The sequence below is a fragment of the Anarhichas minor genome, unplaced genomic scaffold (genome assembly GCF_050575085.1).
Source record: "Anarhichas minor isolate MPS153535 unplaced genomic scaffold, ASM5057508v1 ptg000012l, whole genome shotgun sequence".
In the NCBI taxonomy this organism is placed as follows: Eukaryota; Metazoa; Chordata; class Actinopteri; order Perciformes; family Anarhichadidae; genus Anarhichas; species Anarhichas minor.
In genome coordinates this window covers 3,028,740-3,046,800 of record NW_027466458.1, presented here as the reverse complement: position 1 = coordinate 3,046,800, position 18,061 = coordinate 3,028,740, and the positions used below count along the sequence as shown (strand labels likewise).

Below are 18,061 nucleotides of genomic sequence, written 5' to 3'. Positions count from 1 at the left end.
GAGTTAAACGGCTCCCGCCACATTAAACAGCCCATTACTAGACATTGATTGCAGTTAACACCAACGCCAGACAGTATTAATCGCTCCATCCTTCCGCTCCGGTGCCGCCGCGCCGATCTTGAACCTGAGCGCTTATCAGGGATAGTTTAACAAGGTTCGAATAAGTGAGGGGGATTTCTGTCAGTGTGCATCACATCACCCCTCCTGACCTGCGCCGAGTTTAGTCAGTCCGTTTGAAAACCGAAGTATGAACGGATGGAACGTTCGACAGAAAAAGACAAATTGGATGTTTTTGGTACAAAACGGGGCGATAAAAGCAGCCGCGGCGGGGTCATACAAGACTCGTCTGTTTGCGGCAGTGATTTTAAGGTAATAGGCAGCAATTTCCACAAGAAACCGTAAGAGGGGGAAAATAATTGAGTGGGAAGATCAGAGCGAAATAAAATGAGCCTAGGAGTAAAAAGAAAAGAGGAGATAGAGGACATGACTACAGTAGAGACAGAGAGGTGATGTGCAGTAGGAACATATATCAAATATGATGGTGGCATTACAGTATTTCATGCCATAAAGGATAAGTAATCTTACAAAGCTCCACCAGCTGCTCCCTGTACAGTATGTATCCAAGCCGAGCAGAGAACTCCTGATCAGAGAAGCGTTATCTCTCTATGTCTATATTATACTTATCCATTTGTAAGGGGACAAAACAATGCCTACACTATTACAGCCATATTATGCATGTTGTCTCTGATGATTGTATATATTTACCACTAAATTCTACAGCTTTGCTTAAAGTAAGTGAATCTGAACTGAAGTGAATTTTGGTGTTTTCAAAGGGAATATCACATCTCACCAATAGCACAGTGACACACCTCCATTGTTGGCCTGTCATGTTGCTGCTGTCTCAAACCATTCCGCACAACCTGATTGGACGATGCCTTTATCCGCGACGTGAGAGCTCAGGGAAACTTCACAACGTCACTTTTTCGCAGCGTGATATTTGTGTTCTGTGTGAAAGTGCTCATGACAAAAACAATGAAAATGAAAAATAACATGCAAATTGTTTGCCTGAAAAAACACGCCCTTGGGCCTTAAATGAGAGCATTAAGGTGGAAAAAAAAATGATGTAATGTGTATATATTAGTCGTGCACATGCCATACATTTACAATGACAAATTAGAAGCCTTGACAATTGTGTGAAATACTTCCTGATCATTTCACTATCACAACCGATATGTGCAATTTGGTTACCATCAATGCAATTCACAGTTTCTGAACCATTTTAGAAAGTTTTCAAATTAAACTGTTTTTGTGAAAAAAAAGTGAAAGTGGGCTTAGTCTCACTATAACCTGTTACATCTGCGGAGACTGATGAATGTAAATAGAATTTTGGCGATTACCAAAAACCAGTTGGACACGGTATCAAACTGTGAAACGGGACATCAGCGTACCTGTTGATAGCAGAGCTGAGCTCATCCAGGCGCCGTGCGTCAGTGGTGGTGGTGTTGTCCAGTTTGGACAGGCTGTCCATCCTCTTTAGAATCACCTCCAGCATGTCACTGATCTTCCTCAGCACACCACGGGACTCCACGCCTCCCAGCACTGCAGAGCGGAGACACAAACACGGGAGGAGGGGACGGCAGATGAATGAAAAGCTGGACGGCGGAGCACATAGCAAACTAGCGGAACAGCATGCACATTAATTACAAAGCCTGCGGCTCTTCTGGCGCGCCATGCCGCAGTTGATTTTTGGCCGTGCTCTCGTTTTGGACAACTGTCTCTGTGCACTTCACTGTAATGCAGATCCAAAGAGAATTCCCCTCTGTTTCGTGCCAAACGACGCAAAAGTCCTCAATTAGATTTGTGGGAAAACGCTCGCAATTCATTTTCCCTCTGTAGTGACTACCTGTTTTCTGCCGGCTCAAGACATTTCATGACTGAAAAGAAATGGACAGTTCCTCTGAAATTAAATGAACTCACAGAGTCCGGCTGTGATTTCTCAAACCTCCCTCAGGATTGAATCGGTTCTCGTCAATATCCCAGTTTTTTGTTGACCACGCGACCTGGAGTCTGATGCCCTGAATACGGGCTTACCTTTATATCCTTTGATTTGAGAATAACCTCCAGCGAGACTATGAGTTATGAAAAGCAGGAACTAATTACACCGAGGCTCTTTATTTTTCTTCTTGCCTCTCTCTTTCCGTCTGTGTCTGTGGGGTAGCCATTAGCTGTATTTTATTTTCACTCAGCACAGCAGAGACGGCTGTGTATGTAGGGGTGTGTGTGTGTGTGTGTGTAGGGAGATAAATACATCATTGACCACCAGAAATGAAAAGTGAGTCTTAACACATACACACAGACAGTGAGGGAGATTGGTAGAATATGCTCTCACTGGATAAAAGGTCTACAAGACCTCATTAGGATAATTGCACCGGCACTGCCAGGGTCAGGGTGTCTGTGAATTCAGTCATAATAACCCGGGACGAGGGAGGTGGCTGAAAGGTGGACACATGGAGGGAAAGCTTTCTCATTTAATGTCTTGGCAGAACACATCTCTCCCACATACGTCTAACTCATCATTTTTAAGTCCTCGCAGTAGATAAGCAGCAGGAGAATCTGACGATTTAACAATCGCTGGTGAAAATGAGCGGGACAGAACATTGTGGCTCAGGTAGTGGCGAATGGCGACTTCCTTTGAGCAAGACTGTGTTTGGTGTATTCTTTTGTATCCCTCCTCCAGCACATACAGTATAGTGTATGATGACACTGTATAAAGGTGCTTTTGTCCTTTCAAGCACCAGAGTGACCCATCTCAATAACTAGATAAAACCTTTCTTTAGCAGTGTTATTGTTCATATTGCTACAATTCACTGTGTCCTGTACACAGGTAAGGCTGCTTTCTGTTGGACATGGGGACATTGAGAATGAAGGGATAACATGCTCGTCTGTTACTTCACCACTTTCTTCCTTAAACCCTGAAAAACACATTTTCTCAGCTCGTACTCTAAATGATGGGGTCTCACATGAACACACCGTCTTTAAAATTAGAACAGATTTGGTTATTTCACATCAGAGATTTCTGTGTGTTTTTGTTTCGGCAACATATGAAATAGAATCTAAGGACAGCTGGGCTGGCTGCACATGCCTTTAGCCGCATGTGAGCGGGCCCCACTGGCTAGCTCCCGGCTAACGGCTCTGCACTGCGCTCATATGTTACAGCTGATAACGCCGTCCCGACAGTCGTCGTTGTCGTCGTCTTTGCGGAAGTGTATCGCCCACCCTCCACTTCCCCTTCGGGTCAACACTTTCAACTCCGTCAGCACTGTTGCCGTTGTTTGCGCTGTTAGCACTGTTAGCACTGTTTGCTGCTCAGCCACCGCCATGTTGAGAGCCGCTGACAGGCAATCAAAGTGCTAGATTTATAGATATGTATATATGCAAATTAAATTAGTAGGTGAACACAAACGCAGGAAATGAAAAGACTAAAATGCAAATGGTTGTTGGCTCGTGGTACACAAGCCACATGAGGTGTTCAAGACTGCAAAAACAGAGGGAAGGGAATGCTGGATAATCTGTGTTTTGGTAATGGAAATCTAATTTCAGTGTGTATGCTGTGGATGCATTTTTATGTCAGTATAAATGTAAGATGAACCGAGGTGCATAATAAATCCATATACAGTCACATTATAATGCAAAGTAAATAGGGTCTGGGGGAATGTGTCCACTTCAATTTGATGCCATCATTTAATGTTCACATATTGCAGTGAACGGCATGGGACACAAGGGACACACAGGTCAGGGTGTATTCTTCTAGCCTCCCATCAGAAGACTTGGCAGGGCCCATATTGACACTGCAAACACCTGGATTACGCTCTCCGACCACTCTGTCAAACCCCGTGTCTGCTGCTTGACAGGTAATTACGGCCAATGGGCTCCGGTGCCCAACGGCTCCGGAGCAAGGTCATTGTCTGCCTCGGTCTCCTCCAACAGCCGATTCCCAAGTTCAGTGACTTATCTCCTCAGCGACAGATGTGTTCGTCTCAGACTGGCAGTGTCATGTCCTTTGCTCGTGATGGATCGCCGTGTCAGAGTGTGCCGGTGGGTCGCTCTGGTGAAGTCTTTGTGATAATGGATATCGTCCGTGTATTGCCAAGCAAATTGAAGCAATGGTAATGCTGAGAAAACGCTAATTTATTATTAGGGTTAAACAAATAGGGGCTTGTTTGATATTCAGCATTTCCCCCAGAAATGATAGTATTGGCAAAGCCTCTAAAAAGGCATTTAGATGACACAAAGTACACGCACTTTTAAAGTTTGTTTATTTTACAAAAATCAAGCAGTACTTGGATCCTGTTAAATTTGGGTGATTCTCTTTGTACTTGGCTGCCAATGAATATCAGATAAGTAGAATTAGCAAAAATAAAATGACATTACAAAAGCCTTGCTGATAGATAACAGCCACAAACCGCTGTGATGTTCAGCAGTGCAGCAAATGGGGTAAAATGGGAGTCAAGGGATCCAAAAGTTAATGAATAGATCTTTGTTACAATGGTCTAATGTATCAAATATAATTTCGAGTCAGGGGGCTAATTGATCTGGGACTCTTTGTTTCTTGATGAATATCTGTGTCAAACATGAAGCCACAGAAGCTGCACTCCCATGGATGGCAAATGACCGGCTGTAATAAATGAGCTCCATCTTTGGAAAAGCTGATCCGCGTTGCGATTTCATCGCGAACCTTGATGAAAGATACGCTGGATCTCTTTTTTAATGCGTTTGACTGTGGTGACCAAACACCAATTTAAAAAGGACAAGCAACAATATTCCCAATAGCTTAAATGGTATCATCACTTAGAAAGTAACCTCATTCAGATCTCACTGGTGTAATTCATCCGCAGGTGAAGGACACTCTGTCCGCAGATACTGTATATGATGGACACAAACGGAAAGAACCTTTAAACATAGTTTGACTTGCTCCGTCTCAAAGGGCAGAGGAGTCAAAAACGGGAAGCACCGGGAAAAAAAATGATGACAGTAACACACAAATCAAGATACAAACAGATAAGGATGAATCAAGAGATAAGAGCCCAGTAACCACCTCCCTTTGAGTATCTGTATAGTGTCTCAGGATATTGTACGTAAGCTCATTCTGATCCGTCTTTTGCTGATCACAGATCCGATGGTAATTAACACCCTTCACTGTTCCCAATGGTTGGGCGATATATTGACAAGTTCTAACTGCCCGGTCCAATACAATCACCAGGAAAACCTTGCATGGCAAAGAATCAGCTTTAAGGGGACGTTAAATTCATTCCATTGCTGATCGGCGCACTGCACAATAGCTTCTAAATATATCTGACTGGTCCTGAAGCAGCACAACTTACTGAACTCAAAGGAGCCAAAGGTCAAAGGATTGAGATAAAAGGGACTGAAGTGGATTTAGGAGGTTTCTGACCTGCAGCAGTAATTAATACCTAAATGCTGTGAGGCAAAGACGTCTGATAATTGATGTCTAATTTGCATAACTCCACTTAAAGCACCTCTGATCTTGCAACAGATCAAAGGAGCGTAAACTGACCAAAGACCACAGTGTAGAGGAGAACAAACCAGATGTTAGATCCATCCAGAGAAGAGCTCCCTGATGACAAAGAGGTTGTTAAGTCTGCCTCCCATTACTGTTAATGCCCAGAGCTGATGGTGTTATCCCTGCTCTCACCTTCTGTTCAACCTCGCAAAATCCAATTCAACCCCTGAATAAACATTTTAAAAGTACATTTGGAAGATTACAATTGCAAATTCGATCATAAACACGCATGATAAATATTCCATTACTTCTGAGCAAGGTGGCGAGTTCACTTACACCATAAACACACCGAGGTTGTATTAAGGTCCCCGCTGAAGTGCGAGTTGGATCAGCTTTCAACAGTGATGGCTGCCTTAAGGTCTAAAATAGCACATTTGGGAAGTTTGAGCAAAATAATATAAATAATCTAGCCGACGGCATCACCAAACAGACGGACGGAGAGAACGGTGTGTCGCAGTCAACCCCGTTTGTGAATCTTGCCAATTACAACACATTGTTAATGACAGACTTCGTGTTGAATTTGCTCACCTTTAATCAGTGCATGCATGTATTTGATGAAAGCTGACTGATGCGTCACTGCCCTGCAGTTCTAATTATGCTGCAGTGGCACTTTTGATCCCAACAGAGTTAAAAAGCGGAAGATTTAAAATGGGTTTAAAGTGTTGACTTTCAAAAACTGACTCCAAATAACCAAATATTTACTTTAATAGAATTGCTGCAAGTTATTTACTATGCATGAAGGAATAATTATCTCAAGAGATCAAACAAAAGTGTTTATTTTAGGGGGGGGGGGGGGCCCTTCAGTCATGAATCTAGCACAGAGTGGCTGTCCCGTCTGAGTGACTACCTGTGTGTGTTTGCGGAAGATAAATGCAGACTTAAGATTCAATGAGAGTCAAAGCAGTGCGCTAATAGGACAAAGCTGCCGGCATACTAGTTCATGCCATGTTTGGCCTCCCCCACTGGTGGGATAAATCACACACCACACACACACAGATATACACAAATACATCAAATATCAAATTTCGTTTCTTTCACATAACTAAGATTATAGAAGTGTAAAAAAAAATAGGCAACATCAAAGTATTAAAGGGACATGCATGAAGGGGTCCTCAGTATATTCTCTATCTTTAAGGGTCTTTGGCTGAAAACACCTCAACAACAATTAGCCTTACATTCTGATTGGAAATTGCACAGCCAGAGGCAGATTCACTAAGGATACCAGTGTTTACCTTATACTGGCCAATAGGAACAGCCGCCAAATCAATAACATCTTTTTTTTGTGTGTTTTTAACTGAGAGAATATTCCGATAAAGGCGGACAGTGTAATCACTAGCCACAGATCTCAAAGAAATAGGCGTCAGTAGTTACAGTCATCGGTTCAATAAAAATAGCCAACAAATGCTTTTGTGTGTGATTTGACTCGTCTTGCAAACTTGTTGAACATTAAATACATACAAAGTTGTCACTGGAAAAAAATAACAGTCTCGCCAGCCATATTGCAGAAAATAATAAGAGATGTCTTCTGCTTTGTGCACGTACATAAAAAGTGATGTCATGCCCGTAAAAAATGGGAAAAATATAATTTTGTGCAATTGTGGTTGTATAAATGTAATTTATGGTACCGTTAGATTGTCCCGTTAATACAGGTGTGTGCCTCCCTTGGTGTGTGCAGCGAGCGGTACAAGATGTTGTTTAAGAACGGCTTACAAATATGGATTGAAGATGAATACTTTGTTATATAAAAACATGTGAATTTTGGAAATGATTTTGGAATCATGTTTTTTCAATAAATGTTGATTTTGTTGATGTTGTTTGAGAGAGCGTAAAAAGAAGACTGTAAGATCATTTCTGTTCTAACGTCAATATTACTGAAGCTTTGAACTATTGGGTACAGCCCTAGTTATGGATATGATTTGGCATATTATATAAAAGATAAGATAATAATGTTAAACGGTACATGATGTAGTATAGTCACACCACGTGACAGACTCAAAGACACTTAAAAGTAATGTTACATATTTTAAATACAACAACACACTCTTCAATAAATTGCAGAAAGCTTAGCCTGAATAAAGATTCTATTATCTCAAAGCTCTCTGTCATTGAGCCGCTGTCCCCTTGGCGATTGGATGATATGAAAATAGAAATGAACGCCAACCGTTGTTGGGAAAAATTGGGAAAAAAGGCTCATGCCTAAGTCATGTAATGTGTGCAGACTGGAATACAATGAATTCCTCCATTATGGTTGAATGCAGGGCAACGAGAAAGGCTTTAAAGTGGTGGGGTTCCTTCCATCTAAAGTGTGATTGTGCCCGGAGGTGCCTGTGTCAGTGTGTGTGTGTGTGTGTGTGTGTGTGTGTGTGTGTGTAAAATGAACAGAGGTCACAGAGAGGGCACTCTCAGCTGCATGAATGGGCTTTTGCTCTGCTTCTTTTGCATGGCTAATTGAATTAGGCTGAAATACACTGCACAAACTATTTGTGGATTAGCAAAGCCACTGAACGGTTCAATGTTGACAGTCTAGAACTACAAATCAAGTATCGCGTTATACCATAAAAATAGCATTTAAAAAATGATCAAATCTGCTCTGGAAAAACTCAGCTGAAAGAAGTGATGGATGAGTATTCAGCAGAGTTATGGGGCTTTGAAAACACTTGCCTGTCTCGACATATCAAGTGCGATCGAGCTCCGTCATTGAAAATGAAGCTGTCTCGAAGCAAACTCTATCATTTGATATATGGTGGGTTTGTGAGACAGCTATGAACTATAATCCTTCCTATTGTGAGTCAGCCAATCATTTGTGTGTGTGTGTGTGTGTGTGTGTGTGTGTATGTGTGTGTGTTTGTGTGTGTGTGTGTCGATAGCATGTACGTGCGAGTGTGCCTTACGGTTGTCGCTTTAAGCGCGGCACACTGTAAAATGCGTGCATCTGTGTGCAAGAGGTATCGTCTGTGCCAGAATAAGATGGTGCTCTGATTGGCTGGGGGGAGGTTTGCATATTCATGAGAAGAAAATCATTTGTGGTTTGATGAATGCTGACAGAAGGACCTGCTGGTTATGAATTGACACGGCTAAATTAACTGGAGAGCGATGTCATTTTGTCAAAGAAGCACACACACACACACACAGAAACACACACACACACACACACACACACACACACACACACACACACACACACACACACACACACACACACACACACACACACACACACACACACACACACACACACACATAATGGCAAACAGCACTGAAAGCTACGTAAATGGGAAAATCCACCCCAAAACAAAAATTCTGACATTATTCACACATAGTCAATATCTTAAAAATAAATAAAACTGTCTCTCTTGAATGGAAAGCTGAGGATCGAGACATGACGATGTCACAAGATACATAACGGACGTGTTTCATCAGTGCTTGATACCACTTTGGGCTCGTAAATGTTGTATTTGAGATATTCCACCCTAATGTGAACACAGGGCTTCCAGCTGTGGCTCAGAAAATGCAGCTGAAAAGTAAAAATCACTACGGTGGTGCTGTGGTGGTTCCTATCATTCACCGTCAGCTCCGGGATTTGTTTGAGACGACAGTATCATCCCGATCTGCCTTCGAAATCACTCAAACTGAGCGGTGCGACACAAACTAAATGCTCACGTAACTAGAAAGGTGCAATCAAAGGAGCGCAGAAGCCAGGTGTGTTTGCAACAACCTGCTGTATTGTGTGATTGAATAAATGCAACCCACAACTGTCTCCTGGCGGAAATAATATCCCTCGAGTTGACACACACACACACGTTTACCCGTGCATATTCCTCCATCTCTTCCTCACTTCTCCCCCACTCCATCTATACCCTTCTCGCTTGTCATCCTCCTTGAGCCCCATTCTTACCCCTTCACCTAATTCTTCACCCTCCCCCCTCCGCTTCACCCTCCCTCTACTCCGTAGCAAAGGTAATAACATGAGAGTAAAACCCCACTCTCATCCCTGCAGACAGACAGACAGACAGACAGACAGACAGACAGACAGACGGGTGCTTAATGCCCCGCCACCGCTCCAATCTCCAGTACATCTCCTCTCCTCATTTCCACACCCACATGCAATTACTACAAATTACATGCAGTTTAATTATGATGGCGCAGGAGCTCTTCTGTTCATTAGCTAAAGAACGGCGGGACTGAGTGCAGGCAGAAAAAAAAAAAAAGAGTGGGATGTTTGTTTTTGAGCTGCACGATGAGAATGGAAGTGTACCGTGGGAGCGAGGTTCAGGGAAATGGGAATGCGGCGAATGAAGCGTGAAGGAAGTGAAACCTCCCGCTGGCAACAAAGTAAACACAATGAACGCCAATGATCTACAAGACAATTCAATAAGATATAAGAGGGCATATGATGGGGATCAATAAGCTATTTTGTACCCTACAGAATAGAATAGAAGCAGCTGGGTATGGCGGTATTAAACCCGCACTGCTCCATCTTAATTTCCCCCCTCTTTGTTCGGCTTTTGAAATATTTATTGTTCATCTGGCTTTGACATTGTCTCACCATTTATCCAGAGATGTCAGGGCAAATTGGTTTTCATGAAGGGAGATGGGACAGATGAGAGGATATTAAAAGACACAAAGAAAGACGGACAGCTACAATGCCTATTAATGCCGACAGTTTCTGTCACTTCTCTTCTGAATGCGTCTCCGTTTCAAAGTGATCGAGGAGGGCACGGAGAAAGAGTGTGTGTTTGGCTGTAATCTAGCTCTTTGTGTCTCAGCAGTTCAGCTTCAATTCAAGCCTCATCCTTCCCAAAATGTGCTGATACAAAGCCTTTGTAAGCTGTTGTTTTTGCGTCATTTGCACTTTTTGTTTTGAAGACGTCACACCCAAAGTGGACAAGATCTCTCCCTCTCTCTTCTTGAAAGGGTCCACCCTTTGTCCATCTGCAATACCCCAACTTATTCTTCCCATCTCATCTTTAACCCTTTCTTTTCACCTTGTGATGACGACAGAAGATGAAAAACTGGCATAGATGAGCTCGCAGACACACAAAGGGACTTGAGACGGACAAATAAAACTATATTTGAACAGAGACCAAATCGCAGACACGCATCTGCAGAATGAGAAGACGAATCTGTTGACAAGTGCGGTGCGTTTGTTTCTTGATGAAATTGTGATGAAACGGGGCGATAGCGTCGCCATCGCTATTTCAAACCCCCGATTTCAAATGGAATACAAAACAACGGATTCCTTCGTCAGACGGCAATGCATTATTCCTCTTTGGAATCACACACGAGCAATGCAATGTGTTTATCTCCTGAACAGAACGGTGACATTTACGACCTCCCTTAGGATTGCTAAGCACACGCGCACGCACACACACACACACACACACACACACACACCAAATGAGAGCACGCAAAACACACTCGTCCACATGCACCATCCCGACTGGCTTGACAGACACAAGCCCTGGCCCTCATTACCATTTCCAACACCTGCTGAGGTCGCTGTCTCTCAGAAAGCATTTCTCTGTTGATTTTCACTGCTTCAGCACTCCGCTGTTCAGAGCAGACAGACACACAGCCGTAGGGGCTCCTTTCACCACAGCCACGTCGATGTATGTTAGTGTGACGGGGCGTTGTGTTCTACACCCACACTGGCGGAGATCCAGAGCTCGAGTTTAGAGGGTGTGAGTGTGCATGTTAGATGGGGGGGTTACAAGAATTTAGATGGGGATTATGTGTGACACGACCTTTTCGCTGTTCTGTGTGACGCATTGTGCTACAGTGTTTTCATAAATGTGTGTGTGTGTGTGAGTAGGGCCCTACATGATGCTTAGTCTCAGAGGGATTTCCTGGAAAGAGGACGGATCATTTAGTTTAGATGAGGTGATTATTTACAAATATGCATAAAACTCAACAAACCTTTTGGAAAATGCTTCCTATTTAATTACAAATAATAATGACTCGAACAAGACATAAATATGTTCGGTGGTTTAGATTTTACCCTCATCAGATTAGATTTAAGTCGTTCTGGCCCTTATCGGCTTCTATGTGCACAAGCAAAGCAATAGATGTCAAGAGTTAAAATTCCAGTTGGCGGATTAAACTGCTTCCATTGAAGTCAATAAGAGTTTCAAAATCTGTGAAGCTCGTTTGGCTTGAGAAAAACACTGTAAAATTAAAGTCTTAGTGACACACAAATAGATGCGTCGTAATAAGATGGTTCAGTAAGTTCGTGAAAATGTTCATAGATGAAAGATGCTCATGTTTTGGACGTGCATAGCTAACCCCTCAGCAGTAATTGCATGTGCTGGATCGTCTTTGCCTCTCCATTATCTTTCACTACATCACCTGAAGGCCTCCCATCAATCAACATTGCAATGGAATGTGGTTGCATTGTGGCCCTGAGGGAGGGACGAGGGAAAGATGGAAGAGCAAGAGAAGGACAGCAGTAAAACAAGTGGATTCCGCTGGTCAACAATCGGTTTTTCGAAAAAATAACAAGATACATGCCCGAGGCCAGCGTCACATTCGCATGAAAAAATTGGCATAAATGGGACTTTCCCCACTGCCATGGTTCTCTTTCTCTCCTCGTCTTCTCTTCCACTTGTAATAGAATTCATTTCACACAAGCACTCGCTGTCTATTTGTTTCTTTAGTTTCTAGAGATGAGACGAGCTGCAGGCTTTTGTGATGACTAACAGAGATTCATTCTCAGCTCCTAACCGTTTCAACCTACCTTACACCGTTTGTGCAGACATTTCAGACACTGAGTTCTCGCAACTGTTGGATAAAAGTCAGAATAAGCCAGAGGGCAGTTTCTATGGTGATTATGAGGAATGCATTCATCCTGTACAGATACGTAAAATGTGTAAGATCTGGCCAGAAATTTAGTTTAAAACATAAAAAAACTGAACTAACATTAACAGGAAGTAAAGAGGTTACAGTGTTGATTTGAGGTAAAAGACATGTTGTGTTGCAGAGATATTTACTAAATTGAGCACGCTAACCAGCTGGCCCCGGCCCCTCCTGTCTTGTAATACCGCTTGTACCTCGAGAGGCGATAGTGAGTCACTGTAGTGTCCAGTCTGCCCTCAGACCACCATGAGATGTCACAGAAGTAGAGCGACTTGTCATGTAGAAGGTAGGGATGCAGCGATGCTACCTGGGCTTTGGGAATCTGCCGGTATCAAACACCGATCCAATACCAGTGTCATTCTTTTATGTGGAAGGAAACGTCAGGCTTGGCTTAAATATTGCTTTCCTAATGTTTGTAAAAGAAAGCTGTAACAACTAAATACATAGATATAATCTACTGAGTTGTTATCCATCATATAAATACTAAATACACACATCCAGACACATCCAGCTGTGCTTCCTCGGGGCGAATTAAAGAGTAGGCGAGAAAGCAGACAAAAAAATGTTTTAATTCAGAATTGATGCGTCATCAGATCGGCTCTTCTGATCTGCCTTTACAGAGACCACCGATCCAAAGAACGACTATCGGCAGATAACGATGGGTTATCGGAGCACCCAAAATTGGATGCAGCGATTCAAAATGCGGCGCCAAAGCCCATTGAGTCGAGTAGAAGGAAAGCATCTCCTGTCTTTCACGTCATTTTAAGTTTTTTATTTTTAGTTGCTGGTTATTGGGTGGCGGGCTATCGAAAGCAAAATGAACCAAAACCGACATCCCTGGAAGAAATGCAAAGTGGCTCACTATTCACAAATTCATACTTTCCCCTTTGAAGCCTCTCGCTCCCGATTCTCCCTGAATCTTATCCTACAGCCGCTCCCTATTTCTCTCTCAGGACCTATAAGTGTTCGTCTCTATATTTCAGCCCTCAGCAGATAAATTAGCATCTGTCAAGGCTTTGCTCTGTGCAGAGCGCTTTGGCAGAAGCTGCTGTCGGTTTCTTTTTTTTTGTTGCTCAAAGGCACACTTCAGCACCCTGGCACATTCAGTCATCCCGTTAGTTACTCTGACTCACAGGTAATGGAGCAGAGGACCGGTGAAACCATGTGTGAGAGGAAAGACATACCACTCTTGGAGCCAGAGTGGACATCTGGCCTTCTGATACCGGGAGGCTGTGTTGGAAACGTGGGATATGCAAATGTTTACAGTCGAAATGAACAGCTGGGCTCGGGGCAGTTTAGGTGTACAGCGCAAAAGGTGTTTATCTAGAGGCTTTTAGCCAATGGCAACAAACTGTGCCACATGTTTCACCGAGCCAAAATAGAAAATAAACAAAACACGCTTTGGAGGGCCGCAGTTGTTGCCTCTAATGCGGGGGGAAAAAAAGTAGTTGACTGCACATATTTTATTATTCCATACTAAGTTTGACCCGTTCAGACTGGGAAAATGAGATTTCGCTGCATCCCAAGAAATGTTTTGTGGCTATCGTACATTTTGTGGGAGTGCGGGGGATAAACAACAGCATTTTGCTAAAACAGCCGTCGATGCTTTTTTTGCAAGTGCACGCTCCCAAACTTTCAGTCGCTGATGGAATTTTAAAGCAGCAAATGTTGGGCTTTCTTTCACCCCCCCAAGATGAGTGCAGCAGAAAACAGAGGGAATTGTTTAAATTTTCAGGAAACACAGCAGCTACAGCAGCTCTTCTCAAAGCGCACTAAATAATGAAACGCTTTTATTATGATTTTATGTATGAGTGATTTTCCACCTTATTATGACAAAGATGGTACATATCCAAGCAAAATCCCTGTAAAATATACTAAAGTCTGTTTCTACTTTGCACATTTGTTGCAACTAACAAAGCAGAGTTTGTTTCTTTGTCGGTAACAACTGAGGAACTTCTCCAAATGACTTCAGACTTGCTTTGTTATTGTAATGACCTGCTTTCATTTTCTTTTTAACTTCATTTGTTGGTGAACGCTATAGCTAAATCCCAGGACCCACAGTTTTCTTCATGACCAACCGCTTACACTTGCAGCAAAGTTAAAACCGCCCGCCCCAGCGAGATTTGTGTTGGGTCCCACGGGATCCGAATCCCAATGAAGCCCTGTACTCTGTTGTGTAATCCGGAGCAGGCTGCCACAGCTGCCTCCTCTGTCTCTGTCTAACAAGGCTGCAAGGTTCTCCAGGTTCTGAACATTGAAGCCAATGCGGAAGTGCCTTAAACCTGCATTATATCAAATGCCCATCAGGGGGCGACTCCTCTGGTTGCAGAAATAAGTCAGATTGTATAGAAGTCTATGAGAAAATGACTACTTCTCACATGATTTATTTCAACAGTAAACATTGTAAACATGAGTTTATGGTCCCAATCGCTAGTTTCAAGTCTTATTCAATGCAGCATGATTTTCATTTAGTAAATGATTGTCCATTTAGAGTAAAATAAAGCAAGGTATGTTTTCACGCTTGGCTACCTTGTGATTGAGAGGTTGGTAGTGGTGTAACGGATCACGGATCGATCCGTTTCTTTTTTACAGTTTAATCATCATAATGTGAAATAAAGTTGTACTGCCGCTCATACATTTTCAGTTAATACGGCTCTAAATATCGATGCAGAGTTGCAGTGAAAAGATATAAAGGAGCAGGTTAAAAGCATTTGACGGTGAAGCAATTCATGGCGAGCGGAGGAGCAGAGGAAATTCAGAAGCCCCTGGCGTCATTTAAGTCACATGTTTGGCTTCCTGTAACTACTAATGACGGGATGAGGGTGATGGACAATGTAGGCATTGTTCAACGAGAAAGACATACGACAACGGCAATACATCGGGCATGTCCACACATATGACGCACCACCATCCTAGTCTGTCAGCGACGGGGGCCAAGGCATAACAACAACAACAACTTATCACCGCGGCATTTAAGAAACCGTTTGTGGCAGAATCAGACCGGGCCAAAGCTATTTACAAATCTATTGAAGTCTTTATTGCTGCAGACATGAGGCCATACTCCATTGTGGAAAACAAATGGATTTCAAAATATGGTTAAAGTGCTTGAGCCACGCTACGAATTCCCCTCACGCACCCACTTCTGTGTTAAGATCGTTCCAGGCCTCTATGAAGAGGAAAAGACTGTGACCGCTCACTTCATCACGGCGGAATGGAGATTCATAGTCCGGTGCTGCAGACACGCCCCCTCTGTGAGAGTCACACAGACACAAGTCTGGCACTACCCAGACTTGCTTATTTTAATTAATAAATGGAAAGCCACTATTTGTCCACCCCCCCCCTTTTCTTTGCTGATCCAAAAAATGATCCGATCCGTGACTCAAAAACCGCGGTATGATCCGAACCGTGAGGTTTGTGATCCGTTGCACCCCTAGTACATAGGCTTTGTCCATTCTGGGAGTTGTCCGTATTCTCGTCTTACAACTTTAACTCTTTCAAAGTGTGTTTTCAGTTCATCAAAGTTAATTATAACCGTTCTATCACCCAAAAAAATGTGTTATTCGGCTCTCAGCTGTACTTTACTCCACCCCCTCTCGTGTCACTTCTGGTTGCAAAAAACCAAGATTGCGACGGCCAAAATGCCGAACTTGAGGCTTCGAAACAGCAGTCCACAAACCAATTGGTGACATCACTCATATGTCCACCGATATAGAGTCTGTGTCTAGCTCACTCACTAAAACATGCATTCTTGTGGAAAAATTGTATTAGACACGAAGAAATGTGTGATTTGTCCTTCACACTTTGCATGCAATAAGTGAGGAAAGTCAAGGTTGAGAGACCTTGTAGACATTCCCGACTCCAAAAGTCCGGACCAAGGCTTACAGAAACGAGTTAAACGAGGTAAAACGAGATTCTGAATGACGTGGGACATAGAGTATAAGTCTGGGTGAAACTTATGTTACTTTAAGTTTCTGGTATATCTCAGTCCATAAAGGCCAAAAAGCTTCTCTGATCAGATTTTTGTTGTAATAAACAAGGTTTTATTCGTCGAAGTAAAGATTACCTTGAAGTACAAGTTTTCCAACACATACACATACTAAAGCACGGCCTCTGATCCGTCTCCCTCACAGCTTAATCCGACAGCGGCGTCAGCTTCAATAAGCCTCCGTTTGCAGCCGAGGCTCTGCGGTCTCTGCCTAAATGCATTATCTTCCAGATACCTGAGACACTACTGTGTTTTATTCGACCGACGCTGACGCAGGGATGAGACTTTAGTTATTGTAGAGGGAGATTTGGAACTAAGTGCGCGCCGTGTCGACAGCATTGCAGTCCACTTAAAGGTTATAGTGTGGAATCATTACAGGTGGCCCGGCAGAGACGCGCCCACGCAAAGCCACACTCACAGTCGCACAGAGGCGCAACACACACAAATCGCAACACCATGCATGCAAAGAACACACTAATTAAATCCCACAGGATGGCAAATTAATAATTTACAAGGTCCCCTGTGCCGAGGATGTTGTTCTTATGAAATATTGATGATAGCGACGAGACAGTTCCAAGTATGTTTGTGTTGTTCCTTTGTGTGTGAATGTAAAGGCTGGTAAATATATAATTGTATCACCAGTTCTTTGCGTGGCATATTTAATTTAAAGATTCTATTTACATCTATGAGCTCCAATATATGCCCTATATGCAAAGTTTGTTTCTCTTAAAGCCGATATCTATTAAAGTGCTGTTAAAGATTGACCCACTTTTTTGCCATTTCATTTCTTTACAGCAGCCTGCAACTTTCTGTGTAACAATGCCAATAAAGTCTCTTTGAAGAACAGCAGTCACACACAAAGTGGTGTAAACGTAAGTTAGTGTGATATTACTTTCATGTCTCTAAATCTTTGCTGCTTCTTTGGACTGCACTCTAGAGACTTAAAAAAGGTGATCAAATCCATTTCCCGGTTGGTCTAGGACTTTTCATTTTTATTCATTTCAAATTTTAGCGGTTTAAAGGGACAGTTCACCTCCAAATCAAAAACACATTTCTCTACTGACCTGTACTGAACTACATGAAGACAGAGACATACTTCTAAATCATGTTTGTGGGCCCGCTCCCCCTTTAAAGGCGGTGTTTTGAGGCTGATGTCTCCGTGCATCATGCAGCCTCCGGACTTTCGTAACATAAGCAGTGTGCACTGGAGAAATGCCCGCAGCTCAAGTGTGACGGAACAACCGCTGAAATATTGGCATTGATTCCTTCCACACCCCCACCTTTGTCCAGCAAATGATGATGCGTGGTCTCTTGGACACGCACAACACAGCTTAAACAGATTTAGTTTGGTCGTTGACAGCAGTGACACTGATTGGTCCGGTAAGGATGGTCAGATATCGATCTGTTCCGCTGCAGTCAGCAGACGTTTAGTTTGAAAAGGTAGAGCCAGCGGTCCCTGCCAGTATATGTTTTTAACATTGCAGCAACAGACGCCTCAAAGCTTGTACAAGACGTCCATGTGTTTTACATGGCAGATGGCAGCAGAGACAAAACCACGTATACATTTATAATGTAGCGAAGAAGACAAAGAGGAGGACTTGTGTATACTTACAGGAACAAAACAATGGATGCCGTGGACAGGG

The 18,061-nt window shown here is 43.0% G+C and overlaps 1 protein-coding gene across 1 annotated transcript in view; it reads right to left on the bottom strand.

Moving 5' to 3' along the window:
- LOC142948315 (alpha-1,6-mannosylglycoprotein 6-beta-N-acetylglucosaminyltransferase B-like) overlaps positions 1-18,061 on the bottom strand; it is a 99,654-nt gene that overhangs the window by 64,449 nt on the left and 17,144 nt on the right. The window contains exon 3 of the mRNA XM_076090274.1: positions 1,449-1,599. Coding sequence (XP_075946389.1) covers positions 1,449-1,599 — 151 coding nt within the window. The remainder of the gene's footprint in view (positions 1-1,448; positions 1,600-18,061) is intronic.